Source organism: Labrus mixtus, chromosome 13 (genome assembly GCF_963584025.1).
Source record: "Labrus mixtus chromosome 13, fLabMix1.1, whole genome shotgun sequence".
Lineage (NCBI taxonomy): Eukaryota > Metazoa > Chordata > Actinopteri > Labriformes > Labridae > Labrus > Labrus mixtus.
In genome coordinates this window covers 19538708-19562349 of record NC_083624.1, presented here as the reverse complement: position 1 = coordinate 19562349, position 23642 = coordinate 19538708, and the positions used below count along the sequence as shown (strand labels likewise).

General features: G+C 43.5%; 2 protein-coding genes across 5 annotated transcripts in view; one reads left to right on the top strand and one right to left on the bottom strand.

Annotated features, from left to right (window-relative positions):
- Positions 1 to 18996, top strand: part of LOC132987168 (GDP-Man:Man(3)GlcNAc(2)-PP-Dol alpha-1,2-mannosyltransferase-like) — a 23408-nt gene extending 4412 nt beyond the window's left edge. Inside the window, exon 7 of the mRNA XM_061054053.1 lies at positions 18455 to 18996. The gene's annotated coding sequence lies outside the window, so the exon portion shown is untranslated. The remainder of the gene's footprint in view (positions 1 to 18454) is intronic.
- Positions 1823 to 23642, bottom strand: LOC132987167 (serine/threonine-protein kinase Nek5-like). Of its 4 annotated transcripts, XM_061054049.1 has the most exons (24): positions 23473 to 23641; positions 22002 to 22138; positions 21422 to 21518; positions 21241 to 21338; positions 20249 to 20332; positions 17753 to 17823; positions 16492 to 16578; positions 14313 to 14367; positions 13009 to 13122; positions 11443 to 11529; positions 10463 to 10553; positions 9457 to 9569; positions 8219 to 8259; positions 7957 to 8115; positions 7544 to 7622; positions 6852 to 6965; positions 6640 to 6720; positions 5568 to 5669; positions 5419 to 5499; positions 4772 to 4873; positions 4512 to 4686; positions 4053 to 4163; positions 3838 to 3964; positions 1823 to 2839 (listed from the first exon to the last, which is right to left on the bottom strand). In XM_061054049.1, exons 1-24 carry the CDS (start codon positions 23639 to 23641, stop codon positions 2554 to 2556), a joined length of 2661 nt encoding a protein of 886 aa, XP_060910032.1. In that variant the 3' UTR covers positions 1823 to 2553. The 4 variants fall into 4 exon arrangements, with proteins under 4 accessions (XP_060910032.1, XP_060910034.1, XP_060910033.1 ...); XM_061054051.1 differs by lacking the exon at positions 4772 to 4873 and having other exon boundaries at positions 23473 to 23642; XM_061054050.1 differs by lacking the exon at positions 16492 to 16578 and having other exon boundaries at positions 23473 to 23640.

The following is a 23642-nucleotide window of genomic DNA, read 5'->3' as shown; positions in this document are numbered from 1 at the left end:
TGAGTACAAGACACGATCCATAGGAGACAAAACTTACATACATTTGGAAAAGAGCGCCAATGACGTCAACAGCGTCTTTCTGAGCTCTCGGAGCGGCAGCACAAAAAAGGAGGAGTGGGTTTGGGAGAAAAAAAAACACTGGGCACTGCGCAGCACTCTTCTCCAGACATCCGCTTTCTGCTGCAAACTCTCTACTCTTGAAAATAATTCAGAAACAAACTGTATGAGGTCAGATAACAACGTCAGGTGTACACGGGGCCTGAGACATCCCATTATGTGTGATCTCATGTTTAGACCCAATGCCGCCTAAAAACAGCCTCAAAGCTGAGTAATGTTTGAAAATAAAAGCTGAAGGTTTCAACGTTTACTCAAATCTTTAATTCTCCGCTTCTTCTGCAGCTAAACACGTCATATTAAAAACATTTAAAAGCTTAAACTACAGACCTTTGTCACTGCACTAAAGTTCATTTACATTTTTTAAAATCATCACAAACAACACGTGTCGATGTTGCATCTGCTCTTAAAGGTAGAAGCACGGCAACGTTGACTCCGGTCTAAATGGGTCAAAGGTTTAAATTACACAAAAACGCTGACATGTTTTTGTGCAGTTTAACTGTGCAGGAGTTTGGCTGCATCTTTTCATGAACCATTTCAGAGTGCAATTCCACTACAGCGCTGTAACTAAGGTCTGCCGTCATCACGCCTTCAGACATTCATACTGATTCTGCAACAGCGTGATATTGTCTGTGGCGTCACATTGTGTTATGTTTTTGTGCAGGAGCGTGTTTGAAATTTGAATAACTGAAAAAAGATTTGTGTTGTCTAGAACTTCGTTTTTGTATTACTGTGATATCAAACCGGTTTCTTTATCGTTTGAGTTTTCCTAGAATGATATTAAAGTTTACATTTCTGGTATCATGACAACCCTAAGTTAGCCTAGCGAAGGTGACGAGGACGCACGTTCCTGAAAATGTTCCTTTAAACTTGAACCGAGAGGAGAAATTCATTCCGAGACAAAGACGCAGAGTGTCCTCTCAAAGCGAGCGATCTGGGATTGATACTGATGTGGTGATGTTTTTGTTCTGATGATGACATCACCGTCTGATTCCTTAATTGATGTACGAAGTTAAACACAGACTTTGGAAGTTCTGTGAGAACGTTTAGAAGCACTTTGCGTTCAGATGAAGGCCAAATTTGTGTGTGGAGTTCATGTTGATTCACTTCCTGCATTCCTGTTTGTGGTGAGGTCCGGGCACCGAGACGTGTTGGTGTGTAAAATATGAAAGAGCCTTTATTTTGAAAGATATGTTACTATTTAAACCTGTCCGAAAGGAGACGGCGTCCAATGAGAAACTGAATTCACTTTAAACTTTTCTGCAATAAAAACAATCATCAAACACTTCTTGTTGATTGTTTGTTGTGTGCTGCCACCCAGAGGCCAGAAACAGAACTACACCAAACATTTCACCTCCTATGTATAAACCAGAGATCAGACCTGCACTGAAGCTGCTCCATCATGATGAGTGATGATATTCTTTATTTCTGGTAAAGTCTGAACCAGTGGGTCTTGCATGCTATCTGACTAATCATATTTATTTAAAGGTCACATTCTCCTCTTCAACCAGTTTAAATAAGTCTCAGAGCTCCTCAAAACATGTGTGAAGTTTCTCCACTCTGATCCTGTATTTGATCATGTCTATAAACCCCTCTATTTCAGCCCTGCTCAGAACAGGCTGTTTCTGTGTCTGACCACGCCCCCTCTCTGGAAGGTGTCATAACCTGGCTCCATGGCCATGACAAATATGAGAAAGAACAACTTAAATTGAGTTAACAATGATTTATTAGAACAACGCACCCACAACCATAGCACAAACAAACATGGAATGAATGTCAATGTTAGGCAGGAAAGAGAGAGAGAGAGAAGATCCACTCTGTGGTCGGGTCGTCACAAAGGGCTTGGGTGTCTCGGGCTTTCTCGCTCCATGTCCTATTGTTTACGATGAGAAGGCAGACTCAGAGGGCAGAACAAACACCTAGCTGTGGGAGTGTCACCCACCTGGGGGAGGGGTTAGTGCCCTTTGTGATGTCATGAAGGGAAATCTCAAAACAGCCTGTTTGAGCACACATTTTCTGAAAAGTGGAGCAGGCAAAAGACGGAGAGGATGGACTTTTCTCATCATTGGGGGGTTTGTAGACAGACTAGAGACACATATTACAGTTAGAGAAACATGGTGAAGTGTGTTGCACAGTTTAGATCTCAGACGGTATGAAACATGATAGAGCAAAGAGACCGACCAAAACAAAAAGTCTCTTCACAGACTTTCTGACACAGTTGTTTTCAAGGCACAATTCTCTAAAAAGGAACCTTAAATTACAGATCATAAACACTGCAGACAACAGACCGGTTTCTCCCGGCCTCTCAACTCCAATTTCATTAATTTAACATCTCAGAGTCTTCGTTGTTACAGACGTTCAGTGTAGATTCAGTATAATGAGACAAAGATGCTCCAGCTGCTGAGGTCTTATTGTCCAACACTGAAGGTATGTTTGCACTCAGGTGGTTAGATGCTGTGTGTTATCAAACTGACCGTCACCTCCTTCAAGCTCAGGCGCGACAACCTCAATCAGATTAGCAGCGACATCACCTGAATCCTCGATCTCTGTCTGAACTTGTTGAGGGTCTGCAACTCTTCTCTCATCCCTCGCCTCACTCCCATCATCCGCCTCCGCTCCCTCTTCTGTTCTCTCCTCCTCTGAGCTCCCGTCCTCCATCACAAACAGATTCTTCATGGAGTCTGCCACCGCCTCCCTGAGCTCGTCCTCCGACTCCTCAAAGTTTCTGATGATGAACAAAATAAAATAAAAGAGTTGAAGCTAAACGACAGAGATCAGTCTTACAGGCTGGAGGAGACACATGTGCATCATCCATCATGATGGATGATACTATCTTGCTCACTGCAAAACAAATCTTCCTACAGGTACAAAATCAGACTGTAAATATTAATGTTTGAAGCCTGGGTGACGTCCCCCGTCTGTTCCTGCAGGGGGCGCTGGAGTCCCATCGATGGCGGTCTCCATGCTGGAAATGCTATCTCAGTCTAACTCTCAGTCAACCTAAGCTACACGTCTTATTGTGAATAACTCTTATCCTTCATCAAATCAAAACGGATGAGTCATCAAAACATTCACCCCCCCATACAGTGTGTGTCGATCAAGACATGAGCTAATCAGACTTTTTTTGAGTCTAATTTTAAGCTAATTTTTGAACCAGGCTGTAAACATGTTAATCTCTGTTGTAAAAACAGGCTTTTAGAATGGGTGTGTATGTGACTTCCTGTGCTTCTGCAGCCAGCCTCTAGTGGACACTCGAGGAATTGCAAGATTTTACACTTCTGCATTGGCCAAAGTTACCTGAACTTGAAGCAGGTGGAGGACCAGCATGACCAGGATTGGCTGATGTTGTCTTTTTTTGCCCGCTTTTTGGACAATAAATGATAAAAAGGGGCGCTCTTGTATGGACAGTGGACTTCAGTATCCTGTGTACAGCACATCTCTACGGTGCATTACGGGGCACTTGATGATTATGTTTGATTTTTTTGGACAAATAGCTACTAAAATCATTTTTGAAGTTGTATTAGCAGTGACTGAAAATGGCCGACTGAGACTGAATGTTGTTAAGTTGCTGAAAGATTCACAGAAGTTAAGAGAATTAAACTTTTGAACTTTAAACACGAGATGGAAGAACATTTAAACCTTTAAGTGTCTGTCACTGAAACTAACCCTGGAGACTTTATTGACATCATGAGATACAGAGAGCAGTGAACAGTGTTGACTCACGTGTCATCATCGTCCGACCTCGGCTCCAGACGTTCTTCATCCATCTCCACATCAGAGTCCTCCTCCTCCTCCTCCTCCTCCTCCCTCCCCACCTCCTTCTCTTCCTCCTCCTCCTCTGACTTTAAATCTGAAAGAAAGGACAGTTCCGTGTTCTCAGACAGATGTATTTAACAAACCGTCATTACTCCATATCTGTAAAGTTAGAGAAGTCGGACCTTCAGTCGCTGAGTCCAGAGTCGAGGTCGTGAGATCAGCCTCAGCCAGCGCGTTGAGCAGTGTGTTGGGGGGGCCGTCAGCCCACACCCTGCGACCTGCCGCCTCCTCGCCTGAGAGGGGGGGCGGGGGCGGAGACAACAGTCAGTATACATCGGTATTATCTCACTGTCACTACAACTGATCTGTAACGTGTTAATCTGATGGATAGATTTGCAAACAGGACAAATTTGACTCTTTCTGACTTTTTGTTGGAATCTTGATTTGTCTATAACAAAACCAAATATTTATTTAGACCCCTGAGCATTGTTCCTGGAGAGGCTGTAACAGAGAAAGGCTCGGGACGCCGGATAGCCGAGCAGTTATGTCGAGTGGGCTGTGTACAAAGGTGCTCGGATGTAGATCTGGTGGAAGAGGCGGTAAAACCTGCACACATGTTTTTGTTTCTTTTTTTACTGCACCTCGTTCGCCTCCGATCGTGTTGTCTGCAGAGTAGACCTCCATGTTGCAGAGTGCCTCCAGCAGAGTCTGAGGAGTCCTTTGGCTCCACCCCCTTCTCGCCCCCTCTGACCAATCCCTGAGCTTCATGTCCTCTCCCTGCTGGAAGGTCAGAGTCTGGTTCAGAAGGTCGACTTCCTGTCAGAGGAGACGGGGACAGAGTTAGAGAGACAGAAAGAGAAGAAGAGGAGGTGTGAAGGAGAGACGGAGAGTTTGAACTTACCTCCTCCTCTTCCTCCTCTTTCTTCATCTCCTCCTCTTTTTCCTCCTCTGTGTCCTTTTTCATCCCTTCTTCATCTAACCGGATCTCAAACATGATTCCCTTCTGCAGGAATGACACACAAAATAAACATCCAAACATGAAACCTTCATCTTCAGTTTTTACTGGTAACTTTTCCTAAATCAGTAAAGAAAAATATCAGGAGTTTTCTGCAAGTGTGACAGCACTTTAAAAGCCTCTGGCCTTTACAAAAACAGAAGAATGGCGTGTGGGAGAAAGCGGTTGCTCTCTCCGGTAACAATCCGGACTGTACCTAGTTTAACATAAAACACAGACTCTGGTAATACATGTTATACAAGCTGCTTTTCTATTTTCAGGTTGATAACAGGCTGAGGACTAAGCTGTACGTTAGCTTCAGGCTGTTACAGAAAGATTTGGCATTTTAGTTTAGACCAGTGGTTTCTCAACTGGTGGGTCGGACCCAGAAGTGGGTCGCAGAGTAGTCTTCTGTGGGTCGCAGTCGTGTGACCTGTCAGAAAGTCTGTGAAGAGTGTCAGGTGTTCCTTTTCTTACTAAGCAACACAACATGACTTAAGAAAGGGTCTGGGTCTCCTTTGGCGGTCTGAGCTGGACTTTCAGATGTACCTCACCTTGTCTCTGTGTTTCTTCTCCAGAGCTCTCCTCTGGTCTCTGTTCTCCTCCCTGATCTGCTTCAGAGCCGCTTCAACGTCCTGCAGAAAGTTTACAGTTACATATATACTCTTAAGTGTGGCTCAGCTGATGTCCTGTCAGTGTTTACCTGTGCAGGTGAGACTCTCGGCTGCTCTCTGCTGTCTGCAGAGGGTTCAGGGTCTCTGGGTTTGTCCACCACAAAGGTTTCATGTTTGTGTTGTGGCTGAGCCTGAAACATTGGAAATATCAGAGTAAAGACGCTAGTTCGGTTTAAAGAATAATGTACCTTTAAACATGGATCCTTTTCAGGCTGTCACTATGTCACCGTGTTATTAAAGGTCAGACATCAATATAATCACAATGACCTCTTCACATCCTGACAGCATCTATAATGTAATGCTCTCAAAAACAAGAACAATCTGGAGTGCCTCTTCTCTGCAGGCCTGAAATAAGAACGTGCACATTCAACTCTTTGACATCGACATTTGTCAGGGTGGTAACTTTCAAATCCAGCTTCCTCTTGTTGTTTTTATTTTCCAAGTTAGCCAACCAAAGCTGCACGATTCACCAAAACAAATCAACATGTAACATAAAGAGAAATCAGCCTTCACATAAAAGATGAAGATGATGAGTTCAGAAGGTTTGGTTTGAAGTAGAGAGCTGCTTATCAAATACTTCAGGAATTAAAATTTATTTAGATCCTCAGTTTGTCTTTTTTAAGATGTTTAGAATGACAGCTTGTGGTAAACACAGAGCTGGAATATTTTCTCAATTATATTCAAAAAGCGAAAACTAGAGTGTGCACATCCAAGATAAAATGCAAACAGGTTCAGGACAAACAGGTTCAGGGAAAAGAGAGAAAGGTCCGCACACTGTTCAGATCTTCCAGAGGGAAATTTGGCAGGAGACAAAACTAAAGTGAGGCATGATTCCAAGATCCGTAAACAGCTTAGCCTAGCATTCTGCAGAATAACCAGCGACTGGCAGTCAGACTACACAGTGCTGTCCAACAGTGGACTATACCATATTTGAGTTGTTTAATGAGAAATGCAAATGGTTTTAAGTTATATTGACTGATTTTGAAAATGCTGAAGTTGATCTTCTGGTCGTTGTGTTGTTTTTGTTTGTTTGTTTTTCTTGTTTTTCTGTGTGTGTCTGTGTGTCAGGGAACTGTAAGGGAACAGAGTTTGTGTTGGTACCTCTGCTTCAGTTCTCTGCCTCATCTGTCTCATGTCCTGGTGATACTGCTGTCTGATGAGGTCCAGCTGACGCAGGTACTCCTGCACACAGACACACGTGTAAATCTGAATTTTAGCATGGAGAACAAACTAAGATAAAAAGGAAATCATAGAAAAACAAAGTATGTAGGTACAAAGACTACAGTTGGAAATATGTGTCCTGAGTGTCCGACCTGCTGTCCGTCCGGCCTCCTGTCCTGAGCTGCTGGTTGGTGTTCAGGTGGTCGCTCTTCCTGCTCTTGACCTCCAGGCCTCCTGTTGCTCTCAGCTGTACACGGACGCAGACCCTGGCGGTCAGAGAGGAAAGGTCAATGATAAGAACTGCATGGGTGTCGAGGCTGTAGCGGGACATTACATCAGCCAGTTAGAACCCTGAAGTCTTTTTTTTTAATATTCATATTTATTGCTTAAGTGTGTTTTAGAGCTTTAAGAACTTAAGTTCTGCCCTCTGAGTCTGCCTTCTTACTGTACACAATAGGACATGGAGGGAGAAAGCGCGAGACACCCAAGCCCTTCCAGAGAGGGGGCGTGGTCAGACACAGCTCATTTACATTTAAAGGTACAGACACAGAAACAGCCTGTTCTGAGCAGGTCTGAAATAGAGGGGTTTATAGACAGGATCAAATACAGGATCAGAGTGGATTTAGAACAAGACACTTCACACACATGTTTTGAGGAGCTCTGAGACTTATTTACACTGGTTGAAGGGGAGGAGGATATATGACCTTTAAATGACCACAAACTTCTGGTTTGACGTTACTTCTCTTTTCCCCTACCAGCTTAGTCGAAACCAGAAGAATCCTAAACGAGTGGACAGATAAATGTGATGATCAGCAGACTGTGTCTCTACAGAGCTTCAACCCACCAGCTGTTTCTCCGCTCTCAGTTTGTACTGGTTTGCTTCGTGTCTCCTCTGCAGGTATTCATTACGAGCTGCAGCCACGCTGACGGACACAAACAGGAAGACACAAACATTAAATACTGACTGTTTCTGCAAACATTCACCAAGCAGCTGCTTCATTACCAACACAACTAATCATTCTAAGCACTGCTTATGTTTGAGACAGGAGGGGACGGACGTGTTGAGGTACAGTTTAAAACTTTGTAAACGTAGAATTCATGAAACCATGCAGAGTTACCTGGACAGGTGTCTCTAATACTGTGCAAGGAACTCAAAAATAAGCAAGTGTAGTTGTCTGATTACTCGTCAAAAATTTCTCATTACAATTATTTTGTAAAGAATGTTAAAATAAATGATGCTGGTGTTCGGTCACTCACATCTGGTACGGCTCCACAGACGGGGCTTCATGTGGCTCCCTCTCTCTCTCCAGGTGAGGACGAGGAGGAGGGAGGACGTCCTCCCTCTTCCTCCTCTGTAAGGCGTCCAGCTGGGCATGGTATTGCTGGTAATGGCTGAGCGGCTGCTGCTCATTTAACCTGAGGCGGAGAGGAGAGAACAGGAAACAGGTGAGTCAGTGAGCGGTCAGAACATCCCTCTGTGTTTTCTAATACAGGTGTTGTTCTTGTTGGAGTGACTCACCTGTGGATCTCTCTGTCAGCAGCTGCTTTCTGACGAAGAGGCTGCAATCATAAACACATCAGGTGTGACTACAACACAGACATAAACAGACAAGAGTCCGGATTTAAGAGGCAGCGTTAACCAACAGTCTCTACAGCCGACTGTCAACACATTCTCCTTTAAATCAATCTGTTACTGATGCATGCAGCAACCTTTAATAAGGAAAACAATATTTTAACAGGCTTCCTGAATTTGACCCCTTGGTATCAATAAAAGATGATCTTATCTCTGAGCTGAGGCATCGTTTGACGACCGAGAAACTAGAACAGCTTAATATTAAGTCAATCAGCGGACTGTAAATATTCTGATGCATGCTGTTTTTATTATTCTGAACTGAAGCAGAGAAGCCGTTTCCTCCCAGTTCTAGTCTCCAAACTGAGTCAGACAAACCGCCTTCTGTTACATGTTTAACCCTCAGATATGAGAGGTGAGTAAGCGTAAGCTATGGTTATACACATATGTCACTCTTATATGTTCTGTATTAACTGTGTTTCCCACACAGACGATACTCGCCTGGGTATATCTCAGGATATTTTTTTTCATCCCTACATCGCACGCCAGAGAGAGCAGGAGAAAGAGAGAGAAAGAATTATGCTGCTACGTCCCTCCTGTTAATGCAACGACTGAGGTACGACGTCTCATGTTAAAACTGAAGCTTCTTAAGCCGTCGTTTGAACATTTTCTTCAGCAGATGTTCTGCTCTCTTAGTGACTGTTGTGATACATGTGGTCGTCAACAAACCTCATGAATAATTTTATATTCTAATATTGAAGCTATTGAGGCGCAGCAGGACAAGCCACTGTGAGACAAGAGGTGCATGTGTGTGTGTGTGTGTAGTCTGAGCTCCTCACCCTAGCTCTACTGCTGAGCCCAGACACCCGTCACTTGTACCCCCAATCTCAATATGTCGGTCAGGTGAGGGTTGAAACGTAGATCAACTGGTAAATGGAAAGCTTATCCTTTAAATACAACACGTAGCATCTTTAAGACCCCACTCACATCCGACATCTTCCCGCCTTGACGACACGTGTGAAAGACAAACTCAGGAGCATTTCAGTGGCAGGCTCTCTGAAATGTTTCCAGAAATCTAATCTGGTAATCTGTGTGTTTGTAATTTCTCTACTACTTTCGTCTACTCTGGACTTCATCTTTGCATTAAAGGCGCTCTAAAGAGAATAACTTTAAATCAGTTTAGTTACTCTGAAGTGTGCGGGGCTGTAGGCTCTGAGGGGGACTCTCCACTCGGGTTTGGCAGGAAGTTTCTTCACAGCGACCGCGGCTCTCTCTGCAGCTCTGGACTTCTGAATCTTCTCTAGATTTCAGAAAGAAGAAAACAAGTGAACAATCGTCAGCAAGCGGAGAGACACGGGTTTCACTTTGAGTGTTTCCTCCTGAATGTTGAGTCGGCTCCTCCTGCTTTTGTTCTTCAATCAACAGGAGTTTTAAAATGCTTAAAGAACTTTGACGAGCTTATTTTGGTTTCAGTTTATTGTTTTAAGATTTAAGGTCATTTAAAATGTAAAAACATTGTGAGCTGTGTCAGAGAAGAGACAAAAGATGGGACGAATCCACGAGGGAGCAGACAGGAGAGTAAACACACACACACAGGACACACACACACACAGGACACACACACACACACAGGACACACACACACAGGACACACACACACACAGGACACACACACAGGGCACACACACACAGAGGACACGCGCACACGCACACACACACACACACACACACACATACACACACACACACACACACACACACACACACACACACACACACACACACACACACAGAGGACACGCACACACGCACATACACACACACACACACACACAGAGGACACGCACACACGCACATACACACACACACACACACACACACACACACACACACACACACTGACATTTTGTTTCCCAAAATTACACGAACTGTGCCAAAACATGACGCTGTTACAGTCCGGCCAATCAGGACTTAGCAGGAGAAAGTTCTGTTTCCTGCAGGTCATCACATGTTGAAGGACGACACCTGGAGCTGAGCCAGCAGAAACAATGTGCTGTCTGTGAACGACCACTAGGGGGCGCCAGAATCCACATTCAACACCAATCATTCTTTTTCACCTGCTGAAATGATGTTTTTACCGGTGTCACATGTTACATGTATATTGTGTTCATGTTTGTATGTTTGCAGTCTCACCTGCTGTGTTCACTGTTCGTCCTTTAGACACCTGAGACGCTGCTGCTCTGTGTCGATGCAGAACAGTGTGACTGAACTCCTCCTGCATCACCTGCACACATGCGTGCACACACACAGGATACACACACACACACACACACACACACACACACACACACACACACACACACACACACACACACACACACACACGTAAGTCACCCAGTGCATGATTTTTAAAATGTAAACACCTTGACATTTTGAATCTGTTTAGCAGCTCGTGTAAAAACACAATCTGAGCAACAAATTGACTCTTTTTCATTTGATTCATTAAATTAAGATCCTTCTGCAACCCTTTCCCGGTCCTTCCTTTGAGCAGATTGTTATGTTTGCTTTGTGCATTGCATTGTGGGAGAAAAGTGTTGGATGACCCTGATGAAGGCCACAAGCCGACATGCGTCTGATAAAGTTTATAAAGTTGATTTTCGTTCTTCAACTGTTGCTGCAGCTTTCTGACCTCTTCAAGCCTTTCACGCTCTGTGCACCGTGCACATTTAGGGGCTGCTAAAGTGTGAGACACAAATTCCTCCCCCAGGCCTCACCTTTGGATTCAGGTCGTGCACTTTATAGGTAGAAACTTTCTCAGAGGTGTCAGGTGTCGATAGACGGAGGAACACAATCAGTTTTTTGCCGGCATGTCATTGGATGAAAAGGCTCGTTAGGATTTGACTTTTTGCAGGTGTCTCTCCTCCTCTCGTCTCTATCCACTCTCGCTTGTGTGCAGGGAGCGTGTCACTCACTCAGACACAACTCCGGGAAGGTTGAGGATGTAAGCAAAGTTGAAGTTATTTGTTCTTTTAGACGATCAGTGGTGGTCCAGTCTTGATTTAAAATCCAGAGTCCGACTGAGACAAGACCAAGTACAAATGCTTTTGATTCTGAGACGAGACCAAGACCTTCAAAAGTGTTCTTCACACCGGTCTTGAGTACTACATCACTACCTTTGGGTCCAGGTGTTTGCAGATGAGCTTCTCCAGGAAGGGACGCCGGAGCACCGAGCTGACCGAGGGGCGGTCCCGAGGGTTCACCTGAAAAGACAGAACGTGCAAAAACACGACATGTCAACTGAGCTTGTCAACGTGGAGGATATGAGCAAAGAACTGAAGCTTTAAAAAGAAAAATCAGATAGACGCTAAAAGTGAGACATGTACGTTGGCGACCTTACGGATCTGAAACATTGCGTAACGTATTATCTCTCTCTCTCTCTTTCTCTCTCGGAGTGTGCAGGAGTGTTTTTGGTAAACTGTACATTCAAGTGTTTCTTGGAGGGGAAAGTTTCTGTAAACAAATATTTCCTGGCAGTGGCTGTGAGCATCAGTGTGTGCATGTGTGTGTGCGTGCGTGTGTGTGTGTGTGTGTGAAACAATGAAGCTTCCTTGGGCTCGTATCCTCCACAGCTGCTCCAGCAGCTTCCTCTCAGTCTCACTTTAAATGTTTCCTCTTAAAGGTGTTTGTTGTGCAGCTTGAACTCAAAGAAAAGAGGGGAGATAAAAGAAGACTTTCAGAATCCCAGTGAAGAGGTCAAAGTAGCCTCCAACTGCACTAGAAGACTTTTCAGAAGTAACACCAGCCTCTCTGAACTTGTTTTAACGGCTTTTATTTTGTATTTTATCGATTTAATGGACTGTAACCGTCGATCAAGGTGCAGCTCAGTCCTGCCACAGGTGTCTTCAGTGTTCATCTACCCACAATGCACCGGCTGTTTGTGCACACTTGATGTAAAGGTTCTGACGCTAGTTAAAAACAACCCACATCAAGACTTATTTCAGTACAACAGCAACAAAAGTCCTCGACACATAAATTAGGATCATTACGTACGTCTCGGTGACAAACGTTGACAATGTTTTCATGTTATTGAGGCTGTGCAGGAGTTTGACTGCAAAGTGTGTAGGAAGGGGGTGGGCCTTCCTGCTGGGTCATAAGGCCAATTAATGGGGAGTCTCAGTCTTGATCAGCAGAGGCGGGCATGTGTGTGAGGAGGAAAATGTTTGGACTGTGAGGTACTTCAAGAGAGTTTGGATGAGAGACAGATTATTACTTACCCGTTTTCTTTGTTACAAAGGTTCTGTTGTCTTGGTTTTATGTTTTAATAATGAACTGTCATCCGAGACGGAGGAGAACGCGTTGGCAAAGTGAGCTGGTCCAGGAAAGGACGCATCCCGGTGCCGAAGCGAGGCTGCAACAGGTAAGGTCCGCCCCCCTTACCTTAGCTTTGGCAGCCACAAGTGACTATGACACGGGCATCAGACGCCTGGAAGCCTGAGACGAGTTTAAATCCCTACCAGGTTGTGTTTGCTGCAAACATCTTAACTGTAAAATACTTATTTTTCTATGCAGTGGTGCTTTTGTGATGTGCTCCATCATTACAATAACAGACATTTCATCCTCATAAAAGACGTGAAATCAGATGTTATCAAAGAATTGAACATTTTGCCAAACTTACTAAACTGTGCTCCGTTCACACTATCCACCGGCTGTAAAGAGTAATAGTCTTGAAAGCGTCTGACCTTGAAGAGTTGGGTGACCAGCAGGCGGAGCTCGTAGGAGTAGCGGGTGGGTAAAGGGTTGTAGCGCCCCCTGCAGATTTTGCTGACCAGCTGCCGCAGACTGCTGCCCTCAAACTGCAGGTGAACAAAAGTATGACTCATTAACAGTTCTATAGAGGCCTCAAGCAGACATGCATCCAAACATTTTATTCACTCTGTTTTATTGTGATCGTTTCCGGTCATTTCTTGTTTATCTCGTTTTCCCTGAGCTGCCAAAGCACAGAATAAATAAAAATGTTAATTGACCCCGTTAGTGTGAACCATGGCAGCATGACATGTTGTGTTCTGACCTGTTACACTGAGTAGACTATGTTTGGTTTTTTTAGATCAGCAACAGGATAAGCAGGCAACTGCTTGGGGCCCGAGGTCAAAAAGGGGCCAATAATAACTGAAAAACTTAAAGGTCACATATTAATAAAAATCCACTTCACCATGTTTCTCTAACTCTAATATGTGTCTATATTCTGTCTACAAACCCCCCAATGACGAGAAAAGTCCATCCTCTCTGTCTTTTACCTGCTCCATTTTTCAGAAAATGTGTGCTCAAACAGGCCGTTTGGAGATTTTCCCTTCATGACATCACAAAGGGCAGTAACCCCTCCCCCAGGTGGGTGACACTTCCACAGCTAGGTGTTTGTTCTGCCCTCTGAGTCTGTCTTCTCACCGTAAACAATAGGACATGGAGTGAGAAAGGGCTTTATAGACATGATCAAATACAGGATCAGAGTGGATTTAGAACAAGAAACTTCACACACATGTTTTGGGGAGCTCTGAGACTTATTTAAAGTGGCTGAAGAGGAGGACAATATGTGACCCTTAAGATAACTGTAGTGGCTCAAACTGTGCAAAGTTAGCAATGAAACCTCCCTAAAGTGCAGCGTTGCTTTAATAATTTCAGTGAAAATCTAAGTTGGATAATGCTTACAGGGCCTTGATGAGTACTGGCTTCATGGTGTCCATCATGGAGTTCCATAAAAGGATCTATTCCCAAGATCAAAACAGTATTTTGTAAATGTTTATATCGGTTTAAAGCTTTTCACAGTTTTTCTTAATATTTAATTCTTCAGGTTTTTATTATTTATATTTAGATAATAATACTAATGTTAACTAACGGTGATGTACGCTGGTTGGAGAGGCGCACTTTTACATTTTTATCTCACACCCCAACGGAGTGCCAGGCATTAATGTTAGTGTTAATGTTTGTGTGTGTGTGCGTGTATGTGTGAAGCAGCTGCTGATGTTTTGCAGGGTGTGGTGCCGCTTACTGGATGCCTCAGGGTGCAGAGTTCATACAGGACGCAGCCCAGAGACCAGATATCCCTGTAGAGAGCGCACAGCACACACATGCACACACACACACACACACACACACACGCACGCACGCACGCACGCACGCACACGCACACGCACACGCACACGCACACGCACACACACACACACACACACATACAAACTTTGTAAGATAAGGGATTTTAAAGAAACCTGTCATTATTCAGCAGAAAAGTCCCTGATTTTGTGTTTTCTTTGCAGCGTGTTGTTTTTCTGAGATTCTGAACAATCAGGGAGTGTTTCTATGATGTCACTGTGCAGCCATTTTCACAGAACATCTTGTGCAACACAACATATTTCTTGTTGAAACAGGATGGAGGGGCGAGGCTTCACATTATCCTCTCCTTGCCCTGAGCTCAAGTCGTAAAAAACACCAGAAACAAAACCATCATGTTCAAATAAATCCAGAGCAATGAAGTGTCCGATCTAAAGAAGGGTGCGTTTTAAAGTATCATTTGCTTCTTTTGGCTTTGAACCAAGGTTGTGCTTGTGTGTTTGCACTTGTTCTCCTATCTCTGTGAGGTCCACCTGATGGTTTAGGTCCTGTGAATGAGGACATTTCTTCTTATAGAGCACCGTAGAGTAGATTTTAGTGATGGGTTAAAGGCTTAAACATATGTTTAGATAGGTTTAGGGTTTTCTGTCAATGGGGTTCTCACAAGAATAGCAAATAAAACGTGTTATTGTGAGTGTGGGAAAGAGGAAGCACCTCTGGCCTCAGCTGTACCAAAATAAGAGCATAGAGGAGAACAGAGCGATGACAGAGGATGATCATTACTCTGAGTTTTATTCTGCAGAAAGTCAGAGTGAGCTGATGTGAGAACGCAGCAGGATATAATCAGGAGAATTCACCTGGAGCGAGTGGGAGGGGGTGGTGACGTTTATTCTCTGTGATCGCTGCACGACCATAGACTGTCTGCACGCCACCTCTACCATCTCCGTGCTCTAATGAACCTGCTGCATTATGTTTCCTGTTCTCCAGTATGTTCTTCTCCACTCTTTAATTCAGATTGAGATTCTGTTGAATTACAAGCAGCATTGATATAAAAGCCCCCCGTCTGACAGGGATAGTCTCCCGTAGTGAGGTGCATGTGTGAACAACCAGATCAGGCGGTTGCTACCATATTAATGTGTGAACTGCAGCAGATGCATAGCGTAGCCACTAAAAGATTGAAAAATGCCACTGAGAGCGAAAGTGGATCGGTAACTTTGACTCGTTCGTACAAAAATCATATGAAAGTCAAAGAAAGTTTTGAGGGCTTATGTTCTTCATAAACAAAAGCCCAAAAAAGGACAACAATGATGACGACGAACAACAGGAAATATGTAAACCCACCCACCACCATCTTTGTCTAAACAGGTAAAAATAAGGTCAAACCACGACAGCGTGCAAAAATCCAGAAATGAACCGACCCGAAACAGAAGTGAAATGTCACAAATTATCAACAGAGGTTGTTGTTGTTGATGTCCTGGTTGTTTTCTCTGCTGTTGTTCCAATGAGTTTTGTGGTTTATTGCAGAATTGTTTTGGTTGCAGTTGGGTGTGACAAACAGCTTAATGAACATCAGAATGATAAACAGTCTTTAATTTAATCTCTGCTTTGTTTCTGCAGTCGACAGTTTACAGGAAACTCCTTGAACTGACTCGAGGAGACGACTCCACCCAGCCGGGACCAAAAACAAACCCTAACCCTGAAAACACTTTCAGTACCATTGAATACAACTCTACACACCGCATTTTATAAGATAGAGGGACCCTTATACTATACCCTAAACCCTTTATATTACTGTGTTAGCAGTTTGTGGAGGAAACAGATGCTGCAGGCTGTCAAACAGTGACACTGCAAAGCTGCTGCTTCTCCTCCTAGGAAAACATTGCTGTGATTAACGGGCCCTGGTTTTTGTATATTACAGGAACATGAGAGTTAAAACCACCTCACCTCCAACCAGAAAGAAAGAGAATAAGTGGGGGGGGGGGGGGGGGGGTCTAAGTACATATGAATTGAAGTGATATGACATGAGGAAGAAGCCACAGTCTGAGACCGAGACCTTCAACAAGTGGTCTAGAGGCCGATCTTGAGTGCTACACTACTAATGGTGACACTACTGAACGTACGTCTTGTTGTTGTAGGGGCGACTCTCGCAGATCTCCGGGGAGAGGTAATACGGCGTCCCCACACAAGTCCTGGCCAGCTCCATGGTGCTGCAACGACACGGATCACACAACACGCACACCAGATATCAATAAAGTCAGTGAACCATCAAGTACCATTTGCGTGTGTTTCTACTCCTGGTGCTGACATGAAGGATACATCAGGGTGTTTTAACTCTGGTACAATTCAGGGCGCTAGTAGCCAAATGGTTATGTTGTGTACCCAAAGTACGGAGGCTGTTGTCCTCGTCGCAGCGGCCGTGGGTTCAAATCCAACCACAGGCCCTTGCTGCATGTCATCCCCTGCTCTCTCCTCGGAACATTTACTGTCTCTCTTCAGCTTTCCTAAAGGCAAAAAATGTCCCAAAGATATTTTTCTAACAGGAATTTTACCCATAATACTTTGTGTTTCTAAAATCAGTGTTGACGTTGTAAATGGAAACTATAAAAGTCCTCAGTGCTTCATAAACTGACAGAGAAGCGGAGCTCTCCTGCTCTTGACGCTGAGCTGGCAGTGCCTACATGTCCCAGGATGCATTGCAGCAGAGTCTGGAATAAAAACAGCCTCCTCTGCACTCATGTTTTGATGCATATTTTCTGTTCATTGTGTCATTTTTGAAGCTAGTTTTCTGCACAATCTGAGACGAAAAATAAGAAATGCATGGTGAAATAGTTTATAGTCCTTACGGGTTACTAACTTTGTGAAATCATGGCACTGGTGCAACAACATCAACAGTCGTACTGGGGGGACGGAGTGATCCCCCCTCTGTACCGTCTTCAGAGTAACAGAGCGTTACATAGGAGAGACGGGATCAGCGGAGCCAGCGGGGGAGAACAGCGCGGTGTGTGCGTTCATGTCTGACTGTATGTGTATGTGGAGCTCCTGCTTCTACAACACTGAAACGCCATGTGAATTTACAGACTGGGACACTGACATTACACAGTCACAGAATCAATATGAAAGATCAGGTAGGAAGCTTTAATTCCCCTCGCTGTTTACCTTGTATTATCAGGTAGGAAGCTTTAATATTTTGTGCATACGGTGTGTCATCTCCTGGACTCAGATCAGAATCATTCATAGAGGTCGACCATCATGTGTGTTTACGTGTCCTGGTCGAGTGAGAGGAATGCTAATGACTTGTTTGGAGGTCTTCCATGTGTTACAGAGCGCTCAGTGATAAACAGCTGCATCGTGTGTGTGTGTGTGAAGATGACACTGACTTACTTATTCAACATTCTTGCGATTCCAAAGTCCCCCAGCTTCGCTTTCATCCCTCCGTTGGTGAGGAAGATATTCTAAACCAGAGGGAGCGCAGAGGGATGAAAGCATGTCTGTGTAGCAGTGACTGTGCATGTGTGTGTGTGTGTGTGTGTGTGTGTGTGTGTGTGTGTGTGTGTGTGTGTGTGTGTGTGTGTGTGTGTGTGTGTGTGATGACAGATAGTGATGGCAGTGAACACAGCAGCAGTCTGTGGTCAGTGCGAGTTATTCCGGGAGTTGGCACACAGCGAGCTCTTTGTTTCAGAACAAAGTGGCGCGTCGGACAGTTCAGCCTCTCAATCCTCCGTCTGTGTGACGATTACACTCGTTAATTAAACATCTTAACCTCAGGCTCTGTGGATCATGTTGTTTATCAAATACAAGTTTAAATAGGAATGTGACGGTTTCTGGGAGTCTCCGCTGAGAGAGGAGGCTGTGCTGAGGTTTGATAAACATCTTTTATAAGAATGAAGAGACTTTATGATCATTATGTCCTTGTCCTGTTCCTGCAAGAACATGTCCTCTGTGTCCTAAACTACTCGCTTGTTCTCTGAACATCATGTTCTTGTGACGGAGGCTTAAAGCCACATTCCAGAAAGAAATATCTAAGACCCGGTGTCGACCTGGAGTTTATTCCGGTCAGTAAAGCGCTGGCAGTGCGATCTGGAGTGTTTGTATGAAGCGTTTGTGCGCTGAGAAGAAAAGCGATGCTCGTCCGTCCTGTCTCCATGACAACAGTCTGTCGACAACGAACGCTGTATGACCGACACTGCTCCATTACTTTTTACTGCATGTTTAATATTTGAGATCGTTTATTTCCTATCAGACACGGAGCGAGGAGGATGTGGGGACGAGACACGATCCGTAGGAGGCTAAACTACGGGGAATATCAAACATTTGGAAAAGATTTTCAACTTGAACACTCAGATCGGCCGCACAAAAAAGGCGGCGCTAGGAAAACAGACGCTGGGCTCTGCACTTTTTCTCCGGGCGGCCGCTTCCTGCTGCGAACGCTCTCTACTCGTTGAAAACTACTGAAGAAAAGACACTGGCACTCACAAAACACTGCAAGGTGGACACTGTGCCTTAGATTTATACAACACAGTTGTAATAAGGCGAGAATGATGTCATGATATGATGAGGATATCATCCTCTCTTCCCTCCCTGAAATGCTTCATTACAACTACTGTCTCTTTAAAGGCTTTATATATGATTTTTTGATCCAGCAGATGTCGCCCTTGAGCACCAGCATGAAACCAAAACAACTCGCGGTGTATTGTTGTGTTAGCATGCTCGATGTTGCTAGCGATCTTTATTATGCTCGTATCTTCACACTGCATGTAAATTTACCCGAAATGAGCGTGATCTAGAAATGCAGTTAAGCAGTGAGTACAGTATGTTATTCTTCTTTTCTCTAGTCCCTCAATTAAACAACTTTTATTCGCGAGGGGAGGAGTCAGCCGCCCGTCCCGAAGATATAAACAAAATGAAGATAGGACTCTGAAAACTCTGAAAACATCACAGACAGTGGGACTCGGGTGTTACACCCATTGTAGACAGTCATGACTCACAGAGTTATTTTCAGAGGATATACTTGATTTCTATTACATTTAAGTGTGAAAAATCGCATATAAAGCCTTAAAGGCCACATACAAATACAAATAATGATTGATTGATAAATTACCCGTTGGTGTGAATGTGAGTGTGGCTAGTTGTCTGTCTCTATATGTCAGCTCTCTGATTGGCTGGTGACCAGTCCAGAGTGTAACCCCGCCTCTCAACCAATGACAGCTGGGATCGGCTCCAGCCCCCGCGACCCTGAACGGTAAAAGCGGTATAGGTGTAGATAATGGATGGATGTTAACATCATCTTGCCGACTTTTGCTGATCTGTTATTTAAAGTTTTTTTTATTTGTAGTGTTTTATATCTTTATATCTTTAACTTCCTTTCGAACCCTTCCTGTTGTTTCCTTCTTATTCTTGTTATTGACATTCAAGTATTTATATATTACTCCTCTCTGTTTGTCCCGACTGTTGGTGTTTATTCTGTTATTGTCCTGACTTCCTGTCTTTGTTTTGACTGTCTCTGCTCTTTGTAAACATCTGTTTTTAAATCTGAATGAAGTGATTATTATTGTTCATATGATGAGATTATAGATTATTTAAAACTTTTGTCTGTTTTGTATCACAGTCAGTAAATGATTGTGGTTTTGGACTCCTGTTCATAAACAAGCAGCTTCCAGACGGCAGATCGGACTCTTGGAGCCGGTCTGTTAAACTGAGGTTATTTTGAACCCTAAACTGTGAATCAAATCAAATGAAGCTCTCTCTTAATGTCTGTGTGTCGCAGTGTGACGTTCTGTCCTTCATGAACCGTCCTCTGAGCCCTCATGTCTGACCTCCTGAACCATCTGGAGTCAAAGATGTGGATGTGAGTGTTTGGTCATGAAGCGTCTCAGATACCTGAGCTTTGATGTCTCTGTGGAGGATCTTCCTGTCGTGGATGTGTTTGAGTCCGAGGCAGATCTGAACGAACCAGGCGACCATCTGAGAAACAGAGATCACAGCCAGTGTCACTTTTATATATCCATCCACTTTCTTCCTCTTATCAGAGGTCAGGTCGCGGTCAACCCAGACTTCCCTCTCCCCAGCAACGTTTTCCAGCTCCTCCTGGGGGATTCTAAAGTGTTCCCAGGCCAGATGGGATATAATCTCTCCAGTGAACTCTGGGTCTACCCCGGGGTCTCCTCCCAGTTGGACATGCCCGTAAAACCTTCAAAGGGAGGCGTCCAGGAGGATCCTGATCAGACGCCCGAACCACCTCGACTGGCTCCTTTCGATGTGAAGAGTAGCGGCTCTACTCCTATTTTTTTTAACCTGTCTTATTATATTTTAGCACAGTATTTGTTCATTCAAATTTTAACTTTAATGAATTTAAATGAATAATCTTAACACATTTAAAGCATCTCTTTTACTAAATGGTGTAGTGTTAAGCTGTAACGACTCTGGGTGGATTTCACCACCACAGAGTCGAACTCGGGCCGCCCGCTTGGAGGACTACAGACTCTGTACATGAGTCGTGTGCTATAACCGCTAGGCTACGGGTACCCCTAAATGTCTTCTGTTAATGTCCCTTTTTTTCCTTTTGTCGTGATGCTTCTGATGTCTGAAGCACTTTGAATGTGATATAGAGTATAGTGTAATGCCATTGTTCAGTGGTTGTGTACTGTCTTACTGTTGTGAAGATGTTGTTAGTGTATGTTGTGTTTCTTCACAGAGACGTTGTCTCTGTCTCCTGCCCAGGGACTACAGATGTAAATTAGCTTATAGCTAACTCTGGTACAGCTAATTGGCTGTACACTGTCCCTGTCAAAATAAACAAATAAATAAAATAAATAAATAAATAGAAATAAACCTGGCTTCCCTCAAACATTGCTCCCTATGTGTCGGTGTACCTGCTCCTCCCTGAAGAAGACTCCTCTCTGCATGTTGATCTTCTTCATCAGATCTCCTCCATCACAGTACTCCATCACGATGTACAGGCCGCCCCTCTCTGCACTCACACAGTAAACCCTCATCAGCACGATGTGAAGTGATCCCCCCGCAGCTTCACACTCTCTGTGGACTCGCACTGACCTTGAAAGGAGCTGATGAACGAGACGATGTTCGGGTGTTTCATCTTCGACAGCAGAGTCACTTCTTTCTTCGACGCTTCCTTCTCCCTCGCTGACATCTGAGCACAAAAGCAAAGAAGTGAGAATTTCCCCCTTTAATATAAACTTTTGTTACTTTGCTGTTAATTCTGTTTTTTGTCTGGACACATGTGCACGTCTGAACTGAACTCTTCTGGACATACGGACATGAACATTCCTCCTGTAGTGAAAGACAACCTGCAGCCTGTCTGTTTTGCAGACATCTTTATCCTCTTATGGAGTTTTTATATCACAGAATTACGATTCTTACATCGTTGTTTTGGGGCCTGAATGTTGCTTTTGAAGGAGGAAGTTATTGATGTGCATGTTCTGATTGTGTTTATGTATATTACAAACTTTTATAACACTCCTCCACCTTTTTATACAGACTGAAGAACATATTTTGATGCACATTCCTGCAGAAATGATGCAGCGCAGTAAGAACAATAATGTAAAATCGATGACTTCCTCTAGTAATAAAGATTATTGGTGTGTGGAAGTCTTAAATGCTGCCGCTGATGTACCTTCCTGAGGTTGATCTGTTTGACCACACACTGTCTCTCTCCGCCGCCATCTTTGTCTCGAACCAGGAAGGCTTTACCAAACGCTCCCTCTCCGATCTGACGGATGACCTCATAGTTGTTCATAACACCCGAAGCTCCTACAAAGGAGAAAATCAGGAAGTAGTTTGTGCAATAAAATCTGTGAGGACCCTCAATTTAGTGATCGATTAAGGGAGCTCCAGTTTTTAATTATTTGTGATTTATTATTTGGTTGAAATCATCATCGAGGTTGCTCATAACAAATCAGGTTAGCTGCACACTTTTAAAAGTCGAATTTAAGGGGCGCTAGTGGCGTGGCGGTTGGGTGGTCCATTTATGGAGTCCTTTAAGCAAGCAGCCCGGGTTCAAGTCCGACCTGTGCCTCATTTCCCACTCTCTCCCCCGATATATTACTCTGCCCTCTGTCGTATCAAATAAGGCAAAAGCCCAAATATAAATATTAAAAAAACCTCTTATTTAAGATTTTTAAATAGCTTTAACCGCTTTGATTCATTGTCCCAATTGAAAACATTTTTTGCAGATCTTGCAATTTGCCTCATAATCGTTATTTGTCCTTGCCAACAGTTTTCAGTATTTCTCATCTTGAGGCCAAACAGTCTTTGAACTTCTCCTCCTTCACTTGTTTCAGTTTGTGCAGGCATGGGTACATTATCAATGACGTAATTGCTGTGAATTGTCACGTGAATAAAAAATCAATCATGTAACGGTGGGTAGAGAGGATAGATTTGATAAAGTATTCAGACATGTCTCAGTCAAAAGGCCATGTCAAATGTAAGACCTCTCAAAAGTCAAAATAAGACTTTTTAGGACATATTATGACCTTACATTTAAATAATCCATATTAAGACTTTTTAAGGATATACAGGAACCATTCAAATATACTGAAGTCCAAGTTCAGTCCAAAAATGTTACTTAAATTTGGAAATATAGATATTTAATGTGGTGAATTATACTTTTTTTGCATTCAACAGGCTGAAAAACATCCAACATTTAGCTTTTTAAAATAATACGATGTTAATGATCAATTATAATTAAACAGAAGCTACAGCTAAAAAAAATGTCATAAATATCGTGAAACTAAGCGGAAAAGGGTCAAAAATAAAGTGAAGACAGGACAGCAGATTATTATTTTTATGACGATTATCTTTTTAATCGATTTGTTTTGGTCGTAAAAATGCTGATAAAACAGAGAAACTGCGTCATAATGATTCATATAAAGATAAAACTATTAAATTAAAGTATTAAAGCTCATTTTTCACGCTTTTAAAAACCACCACTGTGTCCCTAAGTCCCGGCGGAGGGAGCCCGTTGCCATGGAGACAGGTACACGGCCCGCTAGCTTCCATGCTAGCATGCTAACAAAAGTTCATAAGATCGGTAAGATAATGCCGTTTTTTCCTGTTTTAAGGCTAAGATAACAGTCTCATCTTACCTGTCACACCTGTGTTGTTGTCAGAAGTAGAACTTACATCATGACACAAAGCAGCACCGAAGAGTTCAAACAGGTAAAAGTGCCTGAACACCGTCAACAAACCGTTTGTGTGATCAGGATAGCGCGAGGGGAGAACGCAAGACATGCTGGGAGTTGTAGTACAACTCATT

Coding starts and splice junctions, on each gene's coding strand:
- LOC132987167 (XM_061054049.1), bottom strand. CDS start 23,641: ATGAGTTGTACTACAACTCCCAGCATGTCTTGCGTTCTCCCCTCGCGC. Junction 16,579..17,752: donor ATCGCAAGAATGTTGAATAA/GTAAGTCAGTGT, acceptor GTGTCGTTGCAG/CACCATGGAGCTGGCCAGGA. Junction 5,500..5,567: donor CGAGAGTCTCACCTGCACAG/GTAAACACTGAC, acceptor AACTTTCTGCAG/GACGTTGAAGCGGCTCTGAA.